Source organism: Dermacentor andersoni, chromosome 6 (genome assembly GCF_023375885.2).
Source record: "Dermacentor andersoni chromosome 6, qqDerAnde1_hic_scaffold, whole genome shotgun sequence".
In the NCBI taxonomy this organism is placed as follows: Eukaryota; Metazoa; Arthropoda; class Arachnida; order Ixodida; family Ixodidae; genus Dermacentor; species Dermacentor andersoni.
Genome location: NC_092819.1, coordinates 46,352,965 through 46,380,161, shown reverse-complemented (window position 1 = coordinate 46,380,161; position 27,197 = coordinate 46,352,965). Strand labels below are relative to the sequence as shown.

Genomic DNA, 27,197 nt, shown 5'->3' with positions numbered 1-27,197 from the left:
GGAGCCCGCCTGAATCACCTGGACTGCACTTTCTTTTTTTGCCGAAGTTATGTAGCAGTGTCCCTCTTGTACCGCAGCGCGTCATCTCCTTCAAAACGTTATCGTCTTCATCACACATAAAAATGACCAGCGTATTTTTTGGTTGGTGCTCCTAGAATGCATAGATGGTTCCCGAGTATTTTTGGCGCACCGTAATCCTTTCTTTTTTTTTTTTTCTTACGAATGTCGTGCACCCAGTGTGCGCTTCGAGAATGTTAACCAGCGAAACTTACGACCATGGTGGCGGACATGGAAATTTTTTTTTTCAACCGAAAGTATTGCATATTGAACACAGGGCGAAGCAAAACCATTACGACTTAGAAGCTCGTTCATCCGCGTTTGAAGGTATATTGCATCACCGTGGTTATCGCCCTCTTGCCCAAGTGCCAAATTATCGAATTGGAATGGCGATTTGTACTCGAAATTTCTAATGCATGCGTTCCTGTACTCACAATTCACGTTGCCCTATGATTTCACACCGCCTCCTCGCGAATCTTGAGCATATTGATATACATCATTGCACTGCAGTAATTATGCATATTTGTTAAACGAGTTTGCAGACTGACTTTGAACCTGTACATTAATATACCAAACGGGGCTCTTGCAATCGTTTTTTTTTTTTTTTTTCTGGGTTCTTCTGTCGTGCGAATAAGGGGGAGGGACAGATTGATACGGAAAAGTGCAATGTGGCTTACGGTGTGGGCCGTTCGCGCCGATCGACCGCCTGTTGCCGCAATCCAACTGGCCTTCACGAAGACTTCGCATGGGTACCCCAACATGGGCTAGCAGGCTTCTCTAGTCAACCATACCCGACGAAGCGTCCACCTCCTTGGCGGCCACGAAATCGAACTCGCAGCCACAGAACACGCGACACCGCAGCGAGCGCTTCGCGTGATACATCTCCGGTAGCCGATTCGACACCCCAGCGAGCGCAATTTAAACCGTACGCGTCCCGCAGCAAGCTGATGAAATTTCGGCGCATTCGATTGAGTCGAAAACTGTTACACGATTATTTATATCACACTGAACCATTGGCAACAATGACGGGTGACGAAATGAAGAGCGTTCTGCTTAGTCAACGTGCGCGCGTGGTTTCGTTTTCACATGTGCGAGTCTCGGCCCTCACCGCGAGATAGTTTCTGCAGGCGTTCCCTGGTTCGTGTCGTTTTTCTCACGCTAGTGAATGAAATGCGGGTGCAATGCAACGGTGACGCCATTGCTGTCATGCGAAGTCAGGACTCCGGTATCGCGCGGTGATGCTTTCGGAATGTTTCGGAGCAGACGACACAGCGGACCCGCACTTCTTCACGTCACACAAGTCATGCCACAATGGCGGTCGCCGTCGATTGGATGAGTTCAGAGGTTGCGACCTGAAATTGAAAATGTGCGCCAAGAGCCGAGTTTTTGCACGCGCGCCTGGCCATATTGCCTCATTTACTCTTAAGAGTAATAAACCGAGAATGGCTGGCCGGCTGTGTCATATGGCCCCTCTAGGCAGGCTACAAAAGAAACAAAAAGACAGGTAGGAGAGCCGTCGAAGTGGCTCTGGTGATTAACAGGGCAACTCTGTAGCCGACAAAATCGTGTTTATTCAGTATCTGTTCATATTCCACAATACAAATACGTCAGCCTTAACTTACCCAATTAAACTGCACATTGCAGACCAATTTCTCCTACCTTTTCCAAGATTGTACATTTCGCTACTTCACAAATAAAAAAATTCTGGTATTTTATGCGCCAAAATCGTGATATGATTATGAAGCTTGCTGTAGTGGGGAACTCCAGACTAATTTTGACCACGCGAGGTTCTTCAACCAATGCGGTATTTGCTTTTCGCCCCCATTGAAATGCCGGCGCCGTGGCCAAGATTCTATCCCGCGTCCTCGGGCTTAGGAGCGCAACACCGAAGCTACAACACCACCATGGCAGGTTCTTCACAAATTTGAGCAGATGCCTGGCATTGAGCAGCCTCATGCCAAACAGAAGATACTACATATATAATAAGATGCTACACAATTCCTGCACTAAAGAAAATATCCATCAACCTGTCTTTAACAATGTGCTAAAGATCTAGGCTAAGCAAAAGGCGTGCATATTAAAGTGTTAGGGGTGAGAGCATCTGCAAGAAACTTCTCAGACCTTTCTGGCTGGTTATGCTAAAATCCTGACCTCGGCCATTCTTTTTTTTTGAGGGGGGGGGGGGGGGGCATATTGGGATGCCAACTACAGCGCACAAAACTGCAAGTGGTCACAGAGTTATTAAAAACATAAAGAAAGGCTGGTCATTTGAATAGCTGTTTTGTTTTATTGTAACAAAGCATTAGTGTACATGAATGATAAAAGCCGCTATATGCTCTATGAAGTAAAAAAAAACTCTGGCCATGCAAGTTTGCAGGCTGAACCCTGCATAATCAAGTAAGGTACGAAAAAGGTTTAAAAGATCACTGTGCTTATGACATGTCACATACCGGAGGTAGCAATGCCATCAGTAAACGGCAACAGCAGCAGTAGCAAAAGCGCATGTTCTTACCCATTATATGGCACAATGCTATCAAAACACACCATAATTTGTATCTCTCGATGCTGCTTCACTCACATGATGAGGATAGGTTTAACTTTATACAACTCCAACATAAAATTGTTAAGAGGGTAACACTGACATTCTGAACTCAAGCTACAGCTGTATCAAAATATGTAAAAGTTGTCCAATGCAAGCACAGGAAAAAAGCAAGGCTCGAACCAGGCAGGCCTGTCAAAGATGCCCTAGTTCAACTTAATCTTCTGCAATAATAAACTACACTCATGCACCAATCTTTCAATTATGTACAAGGTGTCCCACTAAAATGCAGTCCAATAAAGTCAAACCTCAATAGAACGAAGTCACATCTGACACAAGTATACCCTTGTTATATCCAATGTTAATTACGTGCTGATATGGCAAAAAACAAAAAAAAAAACATTTTATAATGATTTATTATAACCATGCTAAATCAAGATTTGAAAGCAAACACAAATTCAATACAGTAAAGCTGAAACAAGTAGGAAACACATGCCCATGAAAAAAACAAAAATGGGGTATGATCATATGTTCTGAACATCACCTCCTAGGGTGTACAAATGCATTTGAACTTGGCCATCCACGTCTACGAAGGCAGCAGCAAGAATGTGAGAAGCTGTCATCTCGATTCTGCTCGAGTTTCATCCAAACTTCATCCATCAAGTCTCTACAGAGCCATTCCTTCAACACGCGTATGCAAGAGGAAAACACATTTTACTCCATAGACTACAAGATGGCACAATGTATGCATCTTCTCAAACACTAATACAGTAAAACCTGCCCATCATAAAAACTAGTTTTAGTTAATAAAAAAAATTAAATTATGGGGTTTTACGTGCCAAAACCAGTTTCTGATTATGAGGCACGCCGTAGTGGAGGACTCCGGAAATTTCACCCACCTGGGGTTTTTTAACGTGCACCTAAATCTAAGTACATGGGTGTTTTCGCATTTCGCCCCTATCGAAATGCAGCCGCCGTGGCCGGGATTAGTTTTAATGATACTTGGCTTACACTAAAATAAGGCAAGGCTTCTACTGAATTCTTTTGATCTCCATAACAGAAAACCTTGATGCAGTGAAGAGCCAGGCGCTATGGTCCCTCCCGTTGTAATAGACACTAGCATACTTACTCCTAGCCAGAGACACGTGCTCACAGCACAAATACAGGGCTCAAAACTGCACAGTTTTCGCTCCAGCTGCCAACACACCCTGAAATGTGCGGCAGACTTGTTGTGAACTTTACATTTAACTGTTGCCACAAGCCAAGTTTACAATTCGCTCCATTGCTTTAGGTACCAATGCGCCCCCGACGAATGCAGCAGTCTTTCGTTGAACCTCTTGCCCAACTGGCATTGCATGCCAAAATCGAAGGTCTGCTCCAATGCAGCCTCTCCGAATGCAGTGTAGATCAAATTGTGGACTATCTTGTTCGCTGATGTAGCAGTTTGAAATGACTCTGCCTTTATATTGAAACTCTATAGTAAACATTTTGCTCAGACATCACTGTTTTAATACAAAGTGTACACACCAATGTGCCATGCTTTTGTGGACAGCTCTGAAAACCTGCATGCTATCGCTATCTGCTTGTCTCTGGCAGCAGTGAGGAAGCTGTGAATAGATCAAATAATGGTAAACCTTCCCTCTCTATCTACCCAATAGCGGTTTATGTACGTGAGGTACCTCACCACAATTCAACATCATAACAAACTCGCATCTGACACGAAAATACTTGATTATATCCAATATTTATTATAAACTTACCGACATAGGCAAAAAAAAAAAACAATTATGAAATCTATGCAAGTGTAACGCCTCTAACTGATGGGTCAGCAAAAAGTTTCCTGCAAATTTTGATGGCCCGTTGGTTGCCTGCTGTGCTAACACGCGAAATAGGTACAACAATTACGTGTGCATGTTTTGTAATGCCACTAATATACAATCAGTGTGATCACATGAGATCGGCACTGTTTGACTGCAGGCTGCAGTTCAACCAAGCCAAGCTGTGGGCTGCAATGCACAAGTACCTTACTATCCGGACTATATTCACAGGCTACACAAGTTTAAAAGTAGAGAATTTGTGAGATGCAAACTATCTACAGGTGCCGACAATACATGACTATATTTTAAGGTAGGAAGCATGCTTGAAAAAACCACGTTCACAAACTGCCTACAAATATTTCCCGCACTACAATGCAGCGAAATCAGCTGCACAATCATCACGACTGAGCACAAGCAATACCATCTGAAGTCGTTGTCAACGGTTTTAAGAAAGCCAGACTGAAAACTGCCGTAACAGAGATGTCAGATTCTGAAGGCGATGAATACATTGAGGAGGTGTTTGTTGAATGCCACCTGCTCGACTTGTTTCGTTCTTACAGCGCCGATGAGTGTTTGATGGGCTTAAGGAATGGCTACTATATGAAGCGCAATAAAGCGCCCAGACTTTTAATGGATGAGAATGCATCTTTGCTTCTCAACTGCATGCTGGTTTATCCCTGCAGACCATACAATGGAGGCAGACTATCTAAAAAAACTTTTTATTTTAGACCCAAATCGGCCCCTTCGGACTACATATATACATAGTCAGGAAAATAGGGTATCCAGAATGTGCCGTTTGAAGTTGGTCTTGCTGAGCACATTTGCAGACCAACTTTTTGAGACACGGAGGGCGAAACACATGAACCCGACCTCCACTATTACGGCCATCAGTGTATTCGTCAGTCAAGCCTGTGCGTGCTGCAATCTCTTGCTTGATCACCGATGACTACTGGTGTGACATATTGACAGCAAGCGTCCACCAACGACACGTCACCAGCCACTCTGTGGCTGTCAACAAATTTTCGTCCCTGTCATACTGCCCAAAGTGCTAGGCGTAACCTGTGCTGCTTCAGCCAGCAGACAAAAATTCAGCTACAGTCAGCAATCAGCCAGCAAACAAAGTTGCAGCTTGGCGCCAAGTTGACGTAACAGCAACTCCGTTCACAACCATGTTTCCTGCATTGCGTACGCAGGTCACATAAAAAAATTTAGCAGCACCTGAAACTTTGGTTGCAATTACACATGAGCTCTAGGGGCAGGCAGAAGTGTCGTAGAGAAGTCTGAAAAATCAGGCATCTGTAAATTTGGTTGGCGACTGTACTCGACAATTTTTGCTAACAGAATGATATTTTGTGCCACTTGAAAACAAGAATTTGCTTCATTGTAATTAATAGCACATCAGATCACACATTCTTGGCTTTGTTATAATAAAGCACTTGATTGAAATAAGGCAATAAGAAGTCAATTTCTTATTTAATTTCATATAGTATTCGATAATTCATTATATGAGGCTTCGTTACATATTGACGTTTGACTGTATTAACCCCCTTCAGTTGCCATCTAATTTTCCTTCCCATTTGTCTCTGCAGCACAACACTGAAATGATAGTGCACTCCTCATATCAATAAATTAGGCAGAGATAAGCGCGGCAAGCTTTCAGTGGGACAGATCTTTTTCTTTCTGTGCAATGGCATTCAAACATAGACACAATGCAACTTCTGGATTTTTGGTGAAATGAAAGGTTAAACATATGTGGGTTTATTTCTGTGACATTGAAGGGTTGCCGCCTTCCACTGTACATGCCATGTAAAATAAATACACATGCTGAAACAGCACTGGCAAAAAAAGGAGGCCAGGAGAGTTTAAAATTCCAGCATTCAAGGACCGCACTCGCTCATTCGGTAGAGTTGCTTTCGTGCCTGCCTGCCATCCACGGTGAAGGCCAGCTCCACGTCCAACATTCTGTGCATAGTATGAATAAATATCATTGCATGATTTGCACTGTAAGAACGACTGTAAAGAAATGTATAGGGTTATTTGACTCCAGAAACAATGCCCAGCTACACAAATGATGAACATCAGCATCACCAGAGTTTGTTGGGACAATAGAAAGTCAAATGGCCAGTTCCGTTTAATACAAGCAGGCTTGCTGCCTTCACTGGGCAACTTGTCAACTTCTTCAAACACATTCTTTGTTGCTTTCCTGGGCTTTATTGCAATTGCGGGGCCTTTTAATTAATCTGACCCGAACCCTTTCATTCCTGAGTCACTTCGCTTGGTCATATTCCAGCTGGCATGCACTCGAGCATTTAGGTTGAACTGCAGCTCGTTCAAAGTGAGAGGAAGAACTAAACATTCGCTACAACCATTGTTTAAGCGCAAAGCAACACTGTTATACAAAAATTAATGATTTTTTAACAATGATTCTTTAATGTATGTAAGAAAATTAGCAACCCCCCAAATCATGTGTTATAACATTATGTACAGATCATTTTTTAAAATCAATTAGGTGGGACTTTCTAATACATAAATCAGATGAAATATTCTGCTGGTCTTGGTGTATTCTTGAACAAGGCACTCCACTTATACAGTCGAACCTCGATATATCGAACAGCGCGGTGATCGCAACATAGTTCGATATAGCCAGAATTCGATATATAAAATCAAGTAGAAAACGCGTTAAAAACTAGCACAAATCAATCAATGAACCAATCATGGCGCAATAGATGCTCACATGAAGCTTCAAACAAAGTATTTATTTCGTTCGCTGAAAGTACTGAAGCAGCGTAGCCTGCTTCATATTGGCAACCGCGTGCTTGACCACGGCGTCCTCAACATAGTCCAAACGGTCCACAAGAGACAGTCCAGTGCCTTTTATTGCGCCGCAGTAGCGGCGTACAACGGCCAAAGCAGCTACAGCCTCAGTTGCAGTCGGGAGCAGGGCAACATCAGCGCTTGCTGGATCAGCCTCGGCAGCGTCTCCGTTTTGGCCACTCAGCAGTCACTTCTGCCGCGATCTCCACGTCTGTTAACTCCGCCACTGTTCCACTGTTTAAAGGCACCTTTGCGCACCCCCCGCGCGCCTGAGTGCTGGTTCTGTTCCGCCTTGGCCTTTATGTCACTCTTGTTTATCAGCAGAGTGCTCAAAGTACTCCTTGGGATGTTGAAAGCTTCGGCGACGCTCGACTTCTTTTCTCCATTTTCAACGCGCTGTATCACTTCCAATTTCGCAGCAAATGTCAGGGACGTCCGCTTCTTCGCGTTTGCAGCCATCACACCAACCACGACAGGCCTAAGCCACACACACACACACACACACACACACACACACAAACACACGCACACACACACACACACACACACACACACAATGACTGGCGTAGCACAAGCGGCAGCACCGAGACGCATGTGTCGTTGACGTCAAACTAGCCAACCTGGCCAAGCCACGGCCGCGCCAAGCCGCCGTGTGCGTACGCCGCTACGTTCAAATGGCGCCCTCGGCGCAACCGATGTGGGCAGCTATCGTACGCAGCAGTCTGGAACGCCCATCGCGCCGCCGCTATCTTCAAGGGTGTTGCGGGAAAGCTCGCCTCCTGTCAACAGAGCGCACTTGGTCTGGGGCGGCGGAGTTCGATATATCCATTTTACATCCGGCCCCGTTCGAAATAAAAAATTAAAAATGCATGCGATTTTCCACGTGATATAGAAAGTGTTCGATATACGCAATAGTTCGATATATCCGTGTTCGATATATCGAGGTTTGACTGTACTATCTCTCTCCGGGAAAGCTAGCTACCACTTGTTTGTCCAGATTATCTGAACACTCTGAAGAGTACCAAGTTTAGAGACCGCGATTTAAGTGCATGCCGACAGTGACACTTGTTCTATTACGTACTTTCTCTGGAAGTTTGCAGGAAATTTAAGACTGATGTTTGACAAGACGTTGGCATGTGTGTGTGCCCTAGGTGATATGTTATGTCGGAAAGGCACAGGTAAGGTACCACAGCATTACCCAAGAAAATTAGTCTCACCTTTATATACAGGACTTCAGTTAACTTGTAAAGGCCCAAGAAAAAGTTATCTGCCAGATTTCATCAACTTTTGGTATGCAGCGGTCTTTTCACACTATAACTGCATTGTAAGTTTTATGAATTTCCCTTTATTATTACAAATGGTACAATGGTTTACTTTATAAAATATGCTGGCCTTCTTTATGGGAGAGAAACATGACGCAAGTCCTCAAAGGTGTGCTATTAGTTTGGAAATTCTTAAAACGAGAAGGTTTCCTTCAAATAGTCAAACTTTATACAAGGCCATATAGCTTTCTGATGGCAAAATTAGCATTTTAGTGAGTATTATCTTTGTTTAGGGTATTAGTACTACAATTCAAGGGTGTTATGAGAAGCCAACCAACAAATACACCAAGGACAACATAGGGGAAATTATCTGTACTTACTAATTGAATAAAGAAATGATAAATTAATGGCAATGAAAGTGGATGAAAAAACAACTAGCCGCAGGTGGGAAACGATCCAACGTCTTTGCATTACGCGTGCAATGCTCTAACTAAATTTGCTAGAGCATCGCACGCGTAATGCGAAAATGAGGGACTGTTCACCACCTGCAGCAAGTTGTTTTTTTCATCCACTTTCATAGCCATTAATTTATCATTTCTTCATTCAATTAGTAAGTACAAATAATTTCCCCTATGTTGTCCTTGGTGTCTTTTTTTGTTGGCTTTTCATGATATGATTAATAAAAATTGGGCCCCCCGGTTAACGCCCTTTCTTCTAATTCAAGTGTGTGACATACGATTACAGCAGCTAGCAGGAAAAAGCTTTGGTTTCATTTTCCAGATGAACACAGTGCTGATACCATATTTATTCCATTATAAGGCGGTCGCAATTATGAGGTGAGGGTGCAGTTAGGGAACCCAAGAAACAAAACTTAAGTACACAAACTAACATAAAGCAATATAGAGTAGCTGATGGATTATTCAGACTAAGTGAAGAGTGCCTAAAATACCAAATAACCAGAAGCTTCTGGAATAATCAGAATAATCCGTGAAGGTTATATGCAAATTTTGCCTTAAAGGGACACTAAAGGTTACTATTAAGTCAACATGGACTGTTGAAATACCATCCCAGAAACCTCGAAACGCTTGTTTCGTGCCAAGGAGAGACTTATTTTAAGAGAAAATGCGTTCTGAAGCGTCCGCGTACCTCTAGCGCAGTTCAAATTGCTCACCCTCCGATCGAGGAGTACTGACATCATGGTCTCATAGTGACGTTGCGCCATCGGTGAGTAGAATGGCGTCCGCAGGCGGCGCTACGGCTTTTCTGCGCAAAACGCAAACGCGCGGCCAGAAACAGAGCCAAGACAGAGCCGACAGCAGAGCGAAAGCGGGAGCATGGTGGCTAGCGGAAGGAGAAACGCGCGAAAGCTGGTACTTCATTCTATGACGCAAACTTCGACGCTCGTCGCAATGGACCCTGACAACGACAGATTGGCTCGCGATGCTGGGCTCAACTTCAGCGATTTGAGCACTGACGAGCGCGACCTGCTGCTGAGGGCTCGCGCTGCCGGCGTCGTTGCGTACTACGACGGCGGCCTCGACACCGGCTCTCCGGAGCGGGAAAGCAACGAGGGCTTCCCACGACATCACATGGACGTGGCATTCTCGCTGCTTGTTCCAAATGAAAGTTTCGCGAGCCAGCAGAGCCTGCACAGCACGACGCGATAACGAAACTACTGAAACTCCAAAGCGTGCGCGGCGCAGAGTCGAGCGCGCACAGTCCAGCGAAAACAAAACCTTTCGACCACCCATATACTGAAGGGTAACGTCAAAATGTTCGACCTGCTGCTGAGGGCTCACGCTGCCGGCGTCGTTGCGTACTACGACGGCGGCCTCGACACCGGCTCTCCGGAGCGGGAAAGCAACGAGGGCTTCCCACGACATCACATGGACGCGGCATTCTCGCTGCTTGTTCCAAATGAAAGTTTCGCGAGCCAGCAGAGCCCGCACAGCACGACGCGATAACGAAGCTACTGAAACTCCAAAGCGTGCGCGGCGCAGAGTCAAGCGCGCACAGTCCAGCGAAAACAAAACCTTTCGACCACCCATATACTGAAGGGTAACGTCAAAATGTTATTTTTTCTTAGAATCGAATAGACCTAGACAAGTAGCATTTTCTTCAGTCTTATAATCGAATTAAATGATATTTTTTAATACGAGTAGTTGAGTATTAGTAACACAAATTATGAGGAGTGCTTTCGTCATCGGGCTAGTACCGGAATGTCGCTGGGGGGTCTCAAATCGTGTCATGCATTTACCTCAATTTCTCGGTTACTAAAGCTCTGTTCGCGATTATATTGACGCCTTAGACGTTCTAGAACATTGCTCTACCACTTTAATTTGACTTTCTGGTAACCTTTAGTGTCCCTTTAAGGTGTAACTTCAGGGTAGTGTGAATTTCACCTTTGTGCCACTGTTAATAAAGAAAACAGACAATGAAGTGAATAAAAGCAGGTAAGCCAGGATAACTGCTAAGTTTTTACTTACCGATGGTGGTCAGCACTTGGATTGATTGTGACAGTTCCTCGAATCTCTGAGTCCTGCTTGACATCAACAGGGTTTATGTAGAGAACTGTCTGCTGCCAATGCGTCTCGCTGAAAATGGCACAGGGGAGAAGCATTTTTAAGCACCATGCATACCTGCATACGGGTGGGGCCGTAGAGCAAACATAAAATTGGAACTACGTTGTAGCTCCCCTGATATCCCATTGGTCTCGCTTTTTTTTGTGGTGCCATGCTTTGGTTCCCAATGTAAGTTGACCCCCCCACTTAAGATTTTAAAATTTTAAGAAAGAGGTCGACTTACAATCGTGCAAATACGGTACTAGAGTTTGCTTTTTTTTAATCATACCAACTCTACTGCTGCTAATTTCACCTGCTTCTGTGACTCGTCTAAAAGAAACTCACTCAAAGCAAGTACCCCCTCTAGTGTCTTTTCACAATAAGAAGACTTCCAAGGGTATGGTTGGACCATGGTGGACAAAACTTTTTTCCGAACAAAATTAATTTTTCGTAAACCAAGACACAACATTAATAAAATCACAGGACGAGCCCAAATTCGTAAAATTCAGGAGGGTTGCAAGGTATGGCAATGCACTTTTATTCTCAGAACTGGCATCACCTCAAAATTTGCATCACAATATCTGCTGCACACGCAGGCGTGATTCTTGCATGAGCCAAATAAGCCATCAAAACTGTGGAAAAGTAAAATGCACATTGTCCTTCCCAATCATTGAGCGCTGAATTTGGAAGCTCAGTAATTTCTCACTTTGATTCTCACTGCATTTATATATACATCATATTTTGGTGACTATATAATCCACACTAAAATTCCTAAACATTTTGTGTAAACAGGAGGTTATAATGACAACTTTGCCTTCCTGTGCGACTTCACAGCAATGCACTCTGTGCTGCCATGAAGGAACACTGTGACTGGTGACCGAACATACGAGAAAACAACACTGTTTCTTGCGTTTTGCTTCATGCCAACGACTGTGCTGGGTCACTCTACAACCCTTTTCAAAAGTTTGTCAGATGAATGCACGGAAATAAGTTAAGCTCTTTTTACACATTTAATGCCAGTAATGCACAAAGACTGCTGGAGAGGACAAGGTTGGTCAGACAAATTCGAGGCTCTATTCAACCCTTGGTAACAAGTAATAACAGCAGCTTCTCAAAGTTTCCGTGTTAGATAAATGGCTGTTTGCTGTCTATGTAGTTTTTACAAACTGCAAAATTGCAAGCAATTGCGTCAACTCCTCGTACACTCTGCTACACTACGTACGTAGATGATGAAACGACACACGGCAATCAGATATGCTGACAAACTCACATTTGCACGAATTCCAACGCATGGGACTGGAAGTTTAACTGAAACTCCAGGGCATGTACAGTTGGCATCAACTGTTTATGGCACGTGAATCTCATTAAAAAATGTGGAGTTTCCCAGCAGTTTCTACCAGCAGGCAGTAAAACCATACCACACAAAGTTGTTCAAATAGTACAGTAAAACCTCATAAATTCAGATTTCACAAGACCAAAATAAATTTCCAAATTAACTGAATGTCGAACTATTGTAGGTATCCAGAGAACAAAAAAAAAAAGGCTTACTGCATCAACACATTTGTATTTACTGAACAAATCAGCTAATTCTGTTTCTATTCTGCACAAGGCAGTATGGAAGCTGCAAGTCTCGTAACCTTGCGACTGATTGGCGCTCACAACGGCGAAGGCCTTGCGACTTCCTTCACAGTGTTGCCGTAGCATAAGACTTATGTATTCATCTGAGATATGCTTTTCACTAGCGTGCACATGTCCTGATTATTTTTTCACCAGTAAATTGGTCACCAACATATCATCCATCCAACTGCCTTGCCTAGGCAAATTTTCACGCCTATAAGGGTAGCTCACAATGTCTGATTAGGGTGTTTACCTAATTTTAATGTGCGCTTTCTTTTCCTAAGAAAAGTGAGCCAAAAAGACTTTCGAATGCACTGCAGCATAACACAGCTGTATTGCAGCAAAGCTGACTAAAAGTGCAGCTGAGTTAAGAAAACCGGCCGCAACTGCGTAACACATATTAGACCCTTGCCCATTTTTCTCGGTAGAAAATCTGGTGCACGTTCGATTTCCACTTTATTTAGGAGCTTCAATGTTATCTCTACATTAGTTTTACACTTTGGACATACAGAAAGTAGATGCGCTTTCAGTGGGGGACATGTTAAAATCGGGCAAGTACTGTCAAATAAGTTAAGTTCTTTTTACATATTTAATGCCAATAAAGCCAGCAATGTGTTTTGATGTTTATTTTTTTTTTTACATCTTCTTTAATTCAACCTGTCGGATATTTCGACCAATTTCGATGGTCCCATCAGGGTTGAATTAATATAAGTCGACTGTGCACGGTTTCCAGGTAAGCTAAAAAAAAATATATTTTTGTTCGAATTAAGCAGGTGCAAACTATCCAAAAAATGTTTATTTTAATCCCAAATTGGCCCCTGTGGATATCAGGTGCAGGCTATAGTTCCGAAAATATGGCACTAATACAGACTAGAAATCTGAATACCAAGCTGTGTGCCCAAGCTGCAGAAATATTCAGCTTCTCCACTGATTCCAAGGACTGAAAACTTTTAACACCAACTGCAAGTGTACCTCTGAACTGATCCATATTCTGTTTGTCTGTGGATTGCACCAAACACCCTAAACTTCTCCTTTTCAGTTTGTACCAAGCCCTCGTGTTTAGTTTTTCAACTAAAGGTTCCATATTCCTGATGGTGCACTTGACTAACAAGAACTGAACAGCCGCGCTCTCAAATTTCTCAATAAACAAATCAGTGCTAGTATTAAAGTGCATAATGATTACAAGAAAGAGAATTGTGTAAACCGAATTGAGCATCTTAGAAACGCTCCTAGAAACAAACATTTTCACTCACCACACAATCTGATGAACACAAAACAATTAAAAATCAGTTATACTAATAGAAATGACATATAACAAACCAAAAGTGCCAGTTTTGATCCCAGCCAGTCACTTGACCCTATTTTAAAGCCTTGGTTAAGAAAACTCGCAGTGACACATAGAATAAAAGATCCACTGAGGTCTCTAAATATTTACTATTAACTAGTGAAGCACACAACAAAAGATCCAGACATTCACTACTGACTACAAGATAAGCCAAGTAACTCACGAGTCATAAGGTGATGTGGAAAGAATCACATCCCGAGGAAATTCCACCGAAAACCAAATGACAAAGGCGTGAACCCTGCCATGGCCATAGCAACAACACATGAAGTTTTCCTGCATTAAAAAGGGGGAAAATGAAATTATAGGATTCATTCAAAAACAGTAAATACCATTAACCCCACTGAAAACATTGCATTGCAAATCAAAACGTGAAAATACAGCGCTTTTGCGCAGTTGGCGCAAATGGCACTGGAGTGGGCGCAGCCAGGAGCAGGCAAGTCGAACTGTAGCAAAATGACACAAATGGGGTAGTTGGATCACCACTGCATTCAAGAGACTGCACACTGGCTGCACATAGTCAATAAATATAATTCAGCCTGCTTTATGCGCATCAATGAGGCATTTGGCATTAAATGTTCCATACTACTGCAGTTTCTATAGTATGTAATTTAATCACTTTCCCTGTGCACATATCATGGTATAAAGCTGCTTCTACCATTTTGACTTGTAACAAACACATTCGTGTTCAAAGCACTTCAAGCGAGCAAGAAAAATAAAAGCAAGAAAGAAATTGTGAAATAAGGACATGTAAGAAAGACAACGCCCTTGGACGTGCACTACTAAATTGAATTTGCAGTTAGGATGGCATTAGTTGTAGCTAACATGCAAAATCTCTCCTGCATAACTGTGCCTTGGGTCACGTAAAAGCTGTTTAATCTACAACTATGGAATCTGCTCTTCTAATTGTGCAGGGTTGGTTGCAGGAGAAGTCCCCCTAAGATGCAAATATGTGTCAGTGGTTCAGCCCGCATATTACAAGGCATATGTATAAAGTCGCCAACAACTATGCTAAACAATGTTAGACTGGATATTATACGAGGCTTCTTTTGGTCCGGCAGCCCCCTTGAGCGAGCTCCGTGCCACATTAGTACAAGAAGTACACAACTGCAGCACCAATGGCACAGGTAACAACTGCACAGTGGCAGTACACTGCAGCCTACGCTGAAGAGAAATGCGAAAACTGGCTTAAACAGCGAATGGAGGAACGACGACATTGGCTATATCCATCGGCTATGGCGCTCCATTAACTTCCAGGGTGAAGATGATGATGATAGTGCACGTAAGGTTTTGCTTGCAGTTCTACCAGCGCGGCAGCATCAACGAAATGAGGCCTTTGTTCTTATGCATTCTTTGGCGCAGGCGTGAGGCAGAGGACTGCTCTTGGCCGCAATTGGCACAGCTTTTTCCACCCCTGCCTGCAGAATTTGATAACTCTTGTTGCTTATTATGTCCCAAAGAAGTGTTTCTTCACACTTTATTTAAAGAGGGCAACGTAATGTACAGCCCCCATCACAGCTGTCTGGAGCAAGGAAGCATTGGACTTCTAAGACCCTTAGTGCCATGTACCGGTGGAAGATGGAGTGACATAGTTTCTTCTGAACATGCGCTGCCAGGTGGACAGGGCTTCGCCACTAACTGTCATATCCATGTCCTTCGTGCGGTTACCCCTTTCTGATAATTTTGCATGATAACATGGGGAGTCCGGGTACGCACCAGCAATGCCAGGCGGCAGGAGCGGGTCTTTATCGGTGTGCATTCTGGCATGGCAATGCAACCACTCATTACGTGAAAAAAAAAAAAAAAAAAATTAATGCACACTCGTGCATCTTGTCATAGGGCAGAACTATCAATCACATGATCTATATCCCCCTCCTATCTTGACCCTGTAAGGGAGTGATAGTATCATGTATAAAATAAAACAGAAAAAGGGAGCTGCATAAGGGGTCATGGCTAAGACAGTAAGTGGTGAAGTTCTGTCCACCGGGCAGCATATGCCCAGAGGCAACTATGTCGTTCCACCTTGCTCCTATAGGGGTGTGAAGGGTCTTGGAAGTGTACCGTGCAGCGCTATAGACAGCCGTGATGGGACTGTACAAAGTAACATTTGTTGCGAGTGACTCTCAATAAACTTGGAGTGATGAGCAGCAGTTCAACAAGAAATGTCACTGAAATCAACATTTCTACAAGGGGACTTGTCTTCGTAAGGGCAGCAACTGCTTTTCTTAGCAGCATATTTATGTGCGCGTAGCTCACTCTACACCCTCCCCCATCAATAGGGGAGGGGAGGAAGGGAATAGGCCCGTGTGTGGTGTGCGATGGCTGATGTCAAAGAACAAAAAAAGAAAAGAAGAGGGGGGGAAGAAAAGACGAATCAGAAATGAAAGCGATAGGGACAAAGGGCAGTATGTAGATAAAGCTTCAGCTATTACAGGTAAAACTGGATTTGATTTCATTTTACCTGCGCTAGCTCAAACTCCATCTACATGCTGGAATGTACACTGTCACAAACAATACATTGGCAAAAGAAGACAGTCAATGAATGTTAGACTTGAACGGGACACAGCCAAGAAACTTCCTAAAACAGTGACACAGCACTTTAGCCTGTCAGCACACAATTTTGATGATGTTAAACTCTATATTCTAGTCAAACTTTCAGTCACCAGGATAAAAAACATATAGAGTAACTTATCCACAAGTTCAATACACTCCAACCAACAGGCGTAAATGCTTCAAAGGGAGCTCTTGAATGTATTTGCTTTACTATGACAGAAATATAACCAGTAGCCCTTAATTATTTCTTATTATATTTGCCCAGTCTTGCACCTGGTTAGGCCAGAGCTGTTTATAACACCAACACTGATATATTTCTCTTTTTCACATGTACAATTCTTTGCACTTTCTCACAAGCCACCCTCTACTAATTTACTATCATACCCAGTTTCACCCTTTTGTTCATTTTTATTTATTATTCATAAAAAATTTTTAGCTCCTGTAGTCTATAATGAATCTCCCGTTTTCTTTTTGTTTTGTTTTTATATCTTGGGACGGCAAGCGTACGTAGGCGTACATTTTCTTCCAGTTCAAATCTGTACTCTTAACTAAATACAGGTTATTAGAACTCTGTTTGACCAGGCCCTTTTCTTGCCACTCTTTCCATTTGTTACGTTTGCCTTCCAAGTTATATCGAAAAACGCGACACGGCACACCACCGATGGGGCATAATCATCCACAGGCAGCACTTGTTACCGTATTTACTTGCGTAGTGATCGCACGCCTGAATTTTGTCACCAAAATTCTATTTTTTTTTTCCCCGTGCAATGATAACACCTCGAACTTGACACATCGATATGTCGTGTGCCAAGTCTAGCTAATGATTATTGTGCTTACCATCTGTCGAATGCTACGCGAATGACTCTTCAAGACATACCAAGCAGTCTGCACGCACCAAACATTCTTAAGCAGATGCCCCATTTCATTCCTTTCATCACTTTCCACACTTCCATAAAAAAAAAGAAAGCTACAACCAAACTTGCCTTGGCATTATTATTTGTAGGCTTTATAATGGCTGTGATCAACAACAACAAAAAAGGTTCCTTTTTATTCCTCTTGTCTGCACTCATCGGCACGCAACAAATCGCGAGTGGCAACAATAGTAGCCACGTTTACACTGATACGTTGGAAGTGTATACTATTCATACGCCGACGCTTGCAACACAGCTACGATAATCGCACACCCTTAGCAGAAACGTGTCATATTAGGATAGTAGTGAAGACAAATACCGCAGTTTTCGTAGCATGCCGGCCATGTTTCTATCTCACTGGTAGCTAAGCGCGCCCATCTCTGTTTCTGTCCCTTGAAAGTGGACATGGCTACATTATTGCCGCAAACTTGCCAATATTAACAATATTATTCATTGCTGATATGGAAGAAACTGTTTCAATGTGCGTGATGTACTCAAGAGAAGAAAAAAAATTGCATTTGGCACGTTTGGCTTGCTCCGCCGGCCACCATTTTTGTTTTGGTGTCCTGCACTGTTACAGCGGCAGCTGCCTGTTTGTCGACATGTCGTCCAGCAGCAAATGCGGGATGAAAAAAAAAATTTTTTTTTCTTTTCGCAGGAAATTTAATCCACGTAATGATTGCACCCCTGAATTTGCGCCAATTTTTTTGACGAAAGGTGGGATCATTATGCGAGTAGATACGGTAAAAGCCACTGTGACTGACTTTGACACCTTGCGTGGTTACTTCAACGTTCACGGCTATGCAGCAACATTCTTACCTCATTATCTGATGTTTTGCTTTCCTGAATCATGCACTCATTTCCCACGGCCCCCTAAGAAATGTATAAAAGAGGTTCTACTATACCCACAAAACACATACATGACACTTTATTATAATAAAGACAGCTGAACTGATGACCACTGAGGATAACAACTTTTGCCTTGACGTGTGGCTGGCATCCATCTTGACCACTGCTGCGTCTGGCTTTGTAAATTCAGTCTGTAGCTAGACTCCAGCACTTTATTTCAGTGTAACAACATGAGCTATTATATTTTAAGTGTGCGAGAGAGCTCTCAAGAGATGGTCATGAGCGAGCAACTCACTTTAATGCACTGGAGGTCTTCAGACTTGACAGTGTAGAGGTCCAGCTCGAGAAAGCAAGTGCCTCTTGAGATCACATTCTCTGCATCTACAGTTTTCACCGTAATGTGTTCTGGAGAGATTGAAAAAGAACGAAAAAAGAAAGAAGAAAGTTTTTTTTAGAACCGTGAAATTTTACTTGAGAAAAGCGCTTAGAAAGAGAAAAGAACATACGTTCACATCTTCAAAGATAAAATTGAGATGCTTACTGTACATCTCGGCCTTTGCGAACTCAGTGACACAAGACATGTCCACGTGAAAGTTGTCCTTCACCATCTTCCAGAAATCGATCCTGCAGGAAAGAGCAAGACCACAGCACTCTAAACAAGCAGAATTTTCAGTAGCGTTACAAGACAAAATCCGTAAGAACTTCCAGAATCGATATAACATCAGCATTTTGTTTGTCTTGAACGCGAAATTGTAAACGAGTGTAATAGTGGTTCAAAAACTGAGGTAACAAGCCCTGTTAGAGATTAATATGCCATTGAAATTCAAATCTACAATAAATGGACACAGCTCTGGAACACCTTGGTTCCAAAAGGTGCAGATGGGAGAAAAAGTAACTTGAAAGAAAAAGAAAAGAAAGAATTGTATTAACGACAAGGACCCAGTGAAGGCCATAATAAAAGGCATAACCACCTGAATGAAGACAAAAATGACAAATAAATAAATATTATTATTTCTAAAGTTGCTTTATGTATCATTACTGCTATGTTATTCATGCTATGAGCACAAAGAAGATGGCACTAATTAAACCACCAAACGCTCTTTCACACTTCAGTGAAATGTCAGTACATGAGGTGCTTCAGTTTGGCCAACTAAATCACAGCTGCTAAGGAAAAGCAAATCTGTAATACAGTACTCTACTGGGCATGTATGATGCTTCAGTGATAAAGTCAACAAAGCTGGTCGTCACTGCGCTGGCAAAAAAGAAATGTTGGAGCAAAAGATGCCCTGATGCCACTGCCATATAAGGGTTACACTGTCTTAACAGCGTTTTTGAATAGGGGCCCCAAATATTTTGGGGCCCCAAAGGAATAACATTGGCACCACTGTACATGCATCAGACGCAAAGGGCGTTAAGATTGCGTCGGGTACGCTATTTCTCAGATATAGTATGCTGCCCCAAAGTTGTCCTAAAAGCTTTACGTCAACGAACATGGCAGCAACCATCAAAGTGATGGCTCCCACCTTATTCCAACTTCGACTTGATTCTTGGTAACTTGTAAAGTTCTAAGAAACAAGCGGTGATTTAGGCTATCGCTTTGTCTCATCTCACGTAACAGAGTAAGATTGATCGATGAAACAATGCTATTTTCAAGTTTGTTTGCCGATTTGAGAGGTGGTAGGCGTAAATGGGAAATGTTTGGGCTAGGCGAATACAGTCAGTCGAATCTTGTAGTGAAGCCAAGCTTCTGGCCAAACGCAGCCAAATCATGTTGTAGCCAAAGCTTGATGATTATTTTCAAAGTGCTGGTACCAGGGAGGGCAGCAACTCAACGAATGCAACTTTGCCATGACGATGACATCATGTTGTTAGGTGTCTACATGTTCTAAAGCAATAGTTTTCTTTGTTTCTTTGGCACTATAAATGCATGGCACAAGGCATAGCAAAATATTTCTTATAAAAAGTGAGCCCAGGCTTCTTGGTGGCAATGAAGAAAGAAGTTACACGAGATCGGTTGTCCCTGAAACTCAATCCGTGTTTTTTGTGCTATTGTGGCACATTTCTGCGAAGTGACAGCCACACTGGAAGGCTAGAGCACTGTGCTAGTGTTCCAGCGTGGCTGTGGTCAAGCACATCGTGTTTTTTTATTCTACATATTTTAATACGTACTGAATAAAAGTACTGTTTTCGCTCCAAGGTTCACCACTGTGGCTTCTCATTCCCTAGCCAAATCTAAACATAAACCGAGAAGCCTCTTTGTCTACTTCTTCAATGTTGCACAGGCCATTCAATGACTAACCCTGCCAGGGCATGCGCTCTCAATATATGTACAAGAAAAATCTCTTTCAGGTCACTCCAACTGATGTCTAAATAAAGTAAAGATAAAAATATGGGTAATCAGCTCATATTTGGCATGGAAGATAACGTGAAGCTGTAACTATGCATTGTAACAAAGGCAAAAGCCATGAATGTCACTATGAGTGCATGTGCAATTGACCTCTTGGATTAACTTGGATGGTGATGACAAATAATATAGTCACAAAAGCTAAATGCAACCAGTTGCTTGCTGGTAATAGATGAACATAAAAATTTTAATTAAGCACCAAATTAAGCAAGCCAAAACTGCATCCTTCATCATATGTCATGTTATTATTTATTGCAACTTTGCTCTGACACTACAGTGACGCTCCAAGTGCAAGACGTAATCCGTAAGCGCAAAACCCTATTCTAAAATTCTTCCGGCCTGCATACCCTAAAACCGGCTCACGCAAAACTTTTTGGAGCCACTATTCTAAAACTCTCTAATAAAGCCTCAATGCAAGTGATCCAACTGGAGAAATGTCACTCAGCACTTCGTAGCTAACTGCACAACTGAGATTAAAATGTTATAACTGTTACAACAGAACAGCACAATCTGCAACAGTGCTGCCCACATCAACAATCACGCAAGGCTGAAAGTAATTGTCAACTATTGTATTTGCAGCTACAGTAATGTTGGCAGAGTATGCAAGAAGCACACGTGTTAAAACCTCATGTTTTTCCTTACGTGCAATACCAGTGTGTCGTGGATCCTTTGATAAACACCTTCCTAGCTGCAACATTTGAAAAACAAGCATTCAGAGGTATAAAGGCTGGCACTTCTAATCAAAGAGCTTCACATGTCCAATTAAAGAAGAAAAAACAGATGTACAAAACTTGGTGGCTTGGGGACATCGCACCATGACTTTTCAATGAATCAGACAATCTTGCCTATCTAATATAAGGAAATTATCGCATGTATAACTTTGTGTGTTTTCGTAATGTGAGGCTGCCAATGCATGATACAGAACAAGAAGTGACAGCTGCCAAGTGGCGACAAAGCACTTATTGATAGTAATACAAAATTGACTCAATACTGCGCACTTGCCTCTCAAAGCCTTCGTCCGGGTCAGTCAGAGGAGCAATAAACATACGAGCTTTTTCTGGAAGGAGAACACCATCCTGCAAGAAACAAAGCAAAGAAAAAAAAAATTTCATGATCACCTGTTCTCTTCTCATACTCTCAACATCAACAGATAAGAAGAAATGCTGCAGCAACATAAGCCTAGAGTAGACATAATAGCACAGACTGAGATGATCACATTAGAGAAGGGCTGTCTCAATTTGCCGTCTAATGTCTTCCCTACACATGAACCAGCCGGCCTAGCTAAGAGTTCTATTAAACAGCCATTCTCACAATGTCAGCTGGATGATTAGTACTCATCTTACATTAAGTAAGTTCTGCATTATGGGGGGACACAGGTTTTAGAGGCCAAAAAAATCACAAAAAAATCGATATTTTGAAAATGGTATTTTCGGAATTTCCAACTATTATTTTACCATTATTTTATCCTGTAGCAAGTTCACACACTAATGCAAAGCTAAGATGCACCCATCTAACATACCGTAGCGTAATGAATGCATATGAAGGAGATAATGCAGCCAGGGCAGGATTTCATAGTGACATGCCAAATGGAGGTTAATCGAAAGGGGGAGGTTGGTTACCACACATTCACGCAAACGGCTGGCACAACAAATGAGGCACGAATGAGAAATTGTGCACTTGCTATTGTGTGCTCTCTGCTGCTCCTACCCACACTGCTTTTTAGAGTGAAACAATCATGTCTGTAGTGGCAACTCATGATACATGGTACTACCACCACTTTTGCAAAAGATTTGGTGGGCCATGCATGCAGGAGTATGCTGAACTGGGCTGGTTGATGCATGTTAAGGAGGATCAAACAATGCAAAAGACAGGACAAGGTGTCTGTCATCTACACTTCACTCCATTTTTTGTGCTGTTTGATCCTCTTCAATGTACCAAGCATGAGCAGCACTACACTGTCTTAATGAAATACACTGAGCATACATGACACACGCACATCATGGTCATAACAGGTCACCAACGGGTGAGCCCACTATATATCCGAGCTGTCACGCATCAGTACTGGAGTAACATTACCTAGCAAAAAATAAAAAATTTAAAAATAATAGAAAATGAAAATAAAAACAAAACAACTCGAGGACACCTAAGCACTTCTTATGAGTTGTGAATGTGAAAGAATTAATGTCCAATCGAACGCCGCTGAGTGGCTCTTCGAGTTATGAACTCCTTGCGGGCAAGCGAGCCCATTGAGACGCTTGGTGCATTTTGATTTCACCCTACTGAGGCACAGTTAGAATACAATCAAGAGCTTGCGTGGACAAGGAACGTGCCAATAACACAGGCTTCGAAGAGCAAGAGTGACATAGCATCGCGGCGATGGCCTCTCTGCTCGTGCACTTGTGCCGTGGGGTTGCAGCCAATGGGAACTCCATTGAGGCATGCTCATGACGTGGCATCGCAGCCAATGGGAATTTAGGCTGCTACAGATGCTGGATGCCAGCTGTTTCACTCAATGAGCCATTTGATGCTTTCGCATTAAGTTTCAGTGGCATTAACGGCACCATGAAAGCTTCAATTGTCTAATAGAAAGGAAAACAGTCTACCTTGTTCAGCCACTTGTCTCTGGCAAATATCACTGACTGAAGCATGGACTCGTAGAGGAGCATGTAACCCTGTATTAGGAAGAAGAAAATGCCAACATCTTAGTCCAGAGGTAAACAAGACTACCCCTCAAACATCTCAACTAAGGAATGGAAGTTTCTTATGTCAGTAAGTACAAGCAAATGTCTAGAGCGCTTGAGTGCTGCCCTGCATAGCAATGAGCAATAACACAGCAGCAGCTAGGTATAAAGAAACATTAAAGGCAACTATTAAGCCACGCTAAAGTGATAGATTAGTGCTCGAGGACGTCCAAGGCGTCAATATTATCGCGAACAGAGCTTCAGTAACCAAGAAATGGGGGTAAATGCAGGACACAATTAGAGACTCCCCCAGGACATTCAAGTGCTTGCCCGTTGACAAAGGCACTCCTCATTACAATTCTGTCACTAGCGCTCGACCACATGTTATAAAAAGACCACTGTATTGCACTATAATATTTAAAAAAATACTGTTTGTACAGTTCCATTTGATTAAAAGGAAACTAATTCCGTTTACCCTTTACAACAACGCAGGCTGACGAATGGTTTTGTTTTCTCCGCTTTGTGCCACCCACACTTTCTCGTTTCAGTAATTTCATTATTGCGTAGTGCTGCACTAGTTTTGCTGTCTCGCGAATCTTGCACAAACTGCAAGTAGCAGAGAATGCCCCGTTCATCTGATGTTGTGAGATTCCCGAACGGTCCACAGCACTTGACCAAGAGCAGCTGCAGTGGCAAATCCAACGCTATGTTTGGGCTCGATTTCTTCATTGCCGCATGTTTGCGTTTTGCACAAAAAACTGTAGCATTATCTGTCAGGTGCTGTTTTAGTAACAGATCACAGTAAATGGCAGTGATGGTGTCTGCAGTGTCACCCTTCTCCGTTCGGGGGCGGGTGATTTGAATGGCACAAAAGGTACGAGGACCCTTCAGATGCTATTTTCTTGTAAACTAAGTATTTTTGGCACTAAACAAGCGCTGTGAGGTTTCTGGAATGGTATTTCAACAGTCCATGTCGACTTAATATTTGCCTTTAGTGCCCCTTTAAGGTACCAGACTATATACTAAAGAGAGAGAGATGGAAATGAGAGAAAGGCAGGGAGGACTAGTTGCCTGGATATCCTAGCGGCTTCTGCTGGTCGCAAGCATAGTCTCTCAAACTGGCCAGAAATGCTCAGATGTCAATTTCTTTGTAACAAAGCACACGCCAGTTAAGTGCTCCAGATATAAGTGTGGACGACTGTAAGACTGTTCTCTGCATAAAATCAATCATTTAAGTTATGTGGAAGCTCCAAGTCAAGGCACCTGCTTGAGCCTTACAAATCAAAAAGTTTGCATGCAGTAGTGGGAGAGGGAATACAATTACCATCCATTCACTGACAATAACATCAACTTTCTCAGGCAGAGTTGCTTCCTGCAAAAAGGAACAAAGAAATATATGTATGAGTGCACGCACGAGCCGGCACTGTTACATCGGTCAAAATCAAGCCACAGTGCCATATAGCCAGGAAGCTACTCTTGGGACAAAAAAGCATCCGGAAATTCAGGGCCGAACCCCAACCTCTCTGCAATGCAACCTTTCTTTTGAATGCTTGCCGCTTCACTGGCTTGACAACGTCAAACTACCTCCCATTTCACCTTAGGAACTATAGGCAAGACTCAAGAAAGAATGTGATTCAGTGAGCTCAGATCGCTTAAAAAACTGCTGCCAAACATAAAACAAGTTTTCAGTGGTCGAACAGGAGAAGAAATACCATGGTCATGCAGGTGCATTCTTACGACAGAGTATCGGCAAAGTTACAGGGCTCTTGTGAAGTCCTTTACACATTATTTTTATGCCCGCAAGAACTATGAAAAGCAGACAGTGTTTATTACCATGTTATGACAATGGTTGATCGGTATGATTACTAGCAACAGAATGTCTTGGCGACATTCTTATGTCAATTTTCTTTTCTTTTTAGGAACTGCATAGATATTGTACGGTATGTATCTCTGTACCTTCTTACTTGTACATTTTCGACACTGAACGTGTTGTACACATTCAATCTTCCCATCTAATTCCTATGTTATCCTCTTTTAGTCTGCTGTCACTATTTAGTTGCCAATAATGATGTGCCTAATGGAAAGTCCCTCTGACAGTTTTATAACTGCAGGACCTCCTTTTATACTTATACTCAACAAATAAAAAGTGGCACTTAGTGTCACAACCTTCCTCTTGCTGCTCTCGGAACAAGAAGAACGTCCCCTTCAAATAACTAGAATCCCTACTCCAGTTCTCCTACTGAAAACTCATGGCAACCAGGGATGCAATCATGTAACGGTCCAAAAAACTAACCATCACATAAGACTGAACTGCTGATTGCAGATGGTGAACCCTTCCACAAGGTTGCACCAAGCAAGTGGTAAAGCATAACCTTTGTTAACACGAAGTTTAGACAAGGCAACTTAGCAACTATTCTTGCTTGAACATTTCAAAAATGATTTCGTGCTTCTTTTTATTAACAATGTGCTTTCGCTTTTGAATCCACAGCGGTGAAAGTACATTTAAGTTCTGTGCTCTGTTATAAGGCACTTCCTTAAAACAACCCTGATCGCTTTAACTGCTGCTCTACCGCGCAACGCATGCCCAGATACCACCCGGCACGCGCAGCAATAGCGAAGAGGTAATGGTATTAACAGTAACACTCATAACTTCAACAATTGGGCCAGTGCCGCACTAATTCATTCGAAACAAGACATCCGCGTACAGCTGACGACAGCGAAGAAAAACAGCACGTTCTCCGAGATGATATCATCGCCGCGCCACTGTATTACAGCCATACATGAAGGAAAACGATTCGCTTCGCTGCCTCTTACCTCTACTTTGCTCTGAACCACCACGACTTGGTCTTCAACTTTGTTTGACGACACAACCTTTCTCGCTACCTCGGCCACACCACTGGCCTCAACGGCATAGACTGCAGGCAAGGGGCATCGTTACAGCACAAGGCATCGCCGGCGAAATCGACCTTCAATAAGACAGAGAATAAGCTTGCCTTTTCTGGCTCCCGCTTGAGCGCAGAACATACTAAGGATGCCTGCAATGAAATGAAGTGGGCACGTATTTAGGCAGATGCCTAAGTATGCTTACAGCTTCTTGCAAACCTGTGCCGGCTCCTAGGTCCAAGACGGACCGCTGGTAGATGCAGTTGTAGTTGTTCAATATCGCCTTCCTATACGTAAACGTCCTCGCAAAATCACCGATCATCTCTCTGTGAATGTCCAGTCCGGCGTAGCACCTTCGATGGGGATAAGACAAATAATTTCGTTAGATACAACACATTCATTCAGCGTAACACTATGCACGACTCACTTGAAGTATTCATTGTCATGTTTTGTCCTCAACTTGAGCGATTCTTCGCTGAAATTTATTATCAAAAATCTCGTCAGAGCGTGCACCAAAGACCCTTCGAGTAAAACGCGACGATGCTTTCAATGAGGGGCACCTTTGCTCTTCAGCGTCGGAACGTTTTCGCTTCAACTCTGGCTGCAGGGATCCGTTGCTGACAGCGTCCATTTTCTTACGAGACCTTGGGAAGCGACTAGCGATTACAGTGGTAAGATCCAATAGTTAACACGTTCAGGAAGCACTTGTACGTTTACATTGACATAATAAGTTCTAATGACGGACGCAAAACCACTTTGGCAAGGTTCCATACAAAAGTTGCGGCGGATAAATGATACCATGCGGGTACTCCTCGAGACGCGCACTTGTCAAGCAGCGCATACCCGCTTCCAGTTTGACAGTTTCGTAGACAACCGATACAACTGACAAAAACAAAGAACGTACTTC

General features: G+C 42.8%; 1 protein-coding gene across 1 annotated transcript; it reads right to left on the bottom strand.

The window, feature by feature from the left end:
* Nucleotides 1-1,606: 1,606 nt before the first annotated feature.
* On the bottom strand, nucleotides 1,607-27,150 carry LOC126522023 (protein arginine N-methyltransferase 6-like). Its single transcript, XM_050170796.2, has 13 exons — nucleotides 26,851-27,150; nucleotides 26,718-26,765; nucleotides 26,510-26,643; nucleotides 26,401-26,442; nucleotides 26,222-26,322; nucleotides 24,732-24,779; nucleotides 23,330-23,398; nucleotides 21,729-21,802; nucleotides 18,864-18,946; nucleotides 18,618-18,727; nucleotides 14,176-14,285; nucleotides 10,976-11,083; nucleotides 1,607-6,375 (listed from the first exon to the last, which is right to left on the bottom strand). Exons 1-13 carry the CDS (start codon nucleotides 26,919-26,921, stop codon nucleotides 6,291-6,293), a joined length of 1,083 nt encoding a protein of 360 aa, XP_050026753.1. The 5' UTR covers nucleotides 26,922-27,150; the 3' UTR covers nucleotides 1,607-6,290.
* Nucleotides 27,151-27,197: the final 47 nt, after the last annotated feature.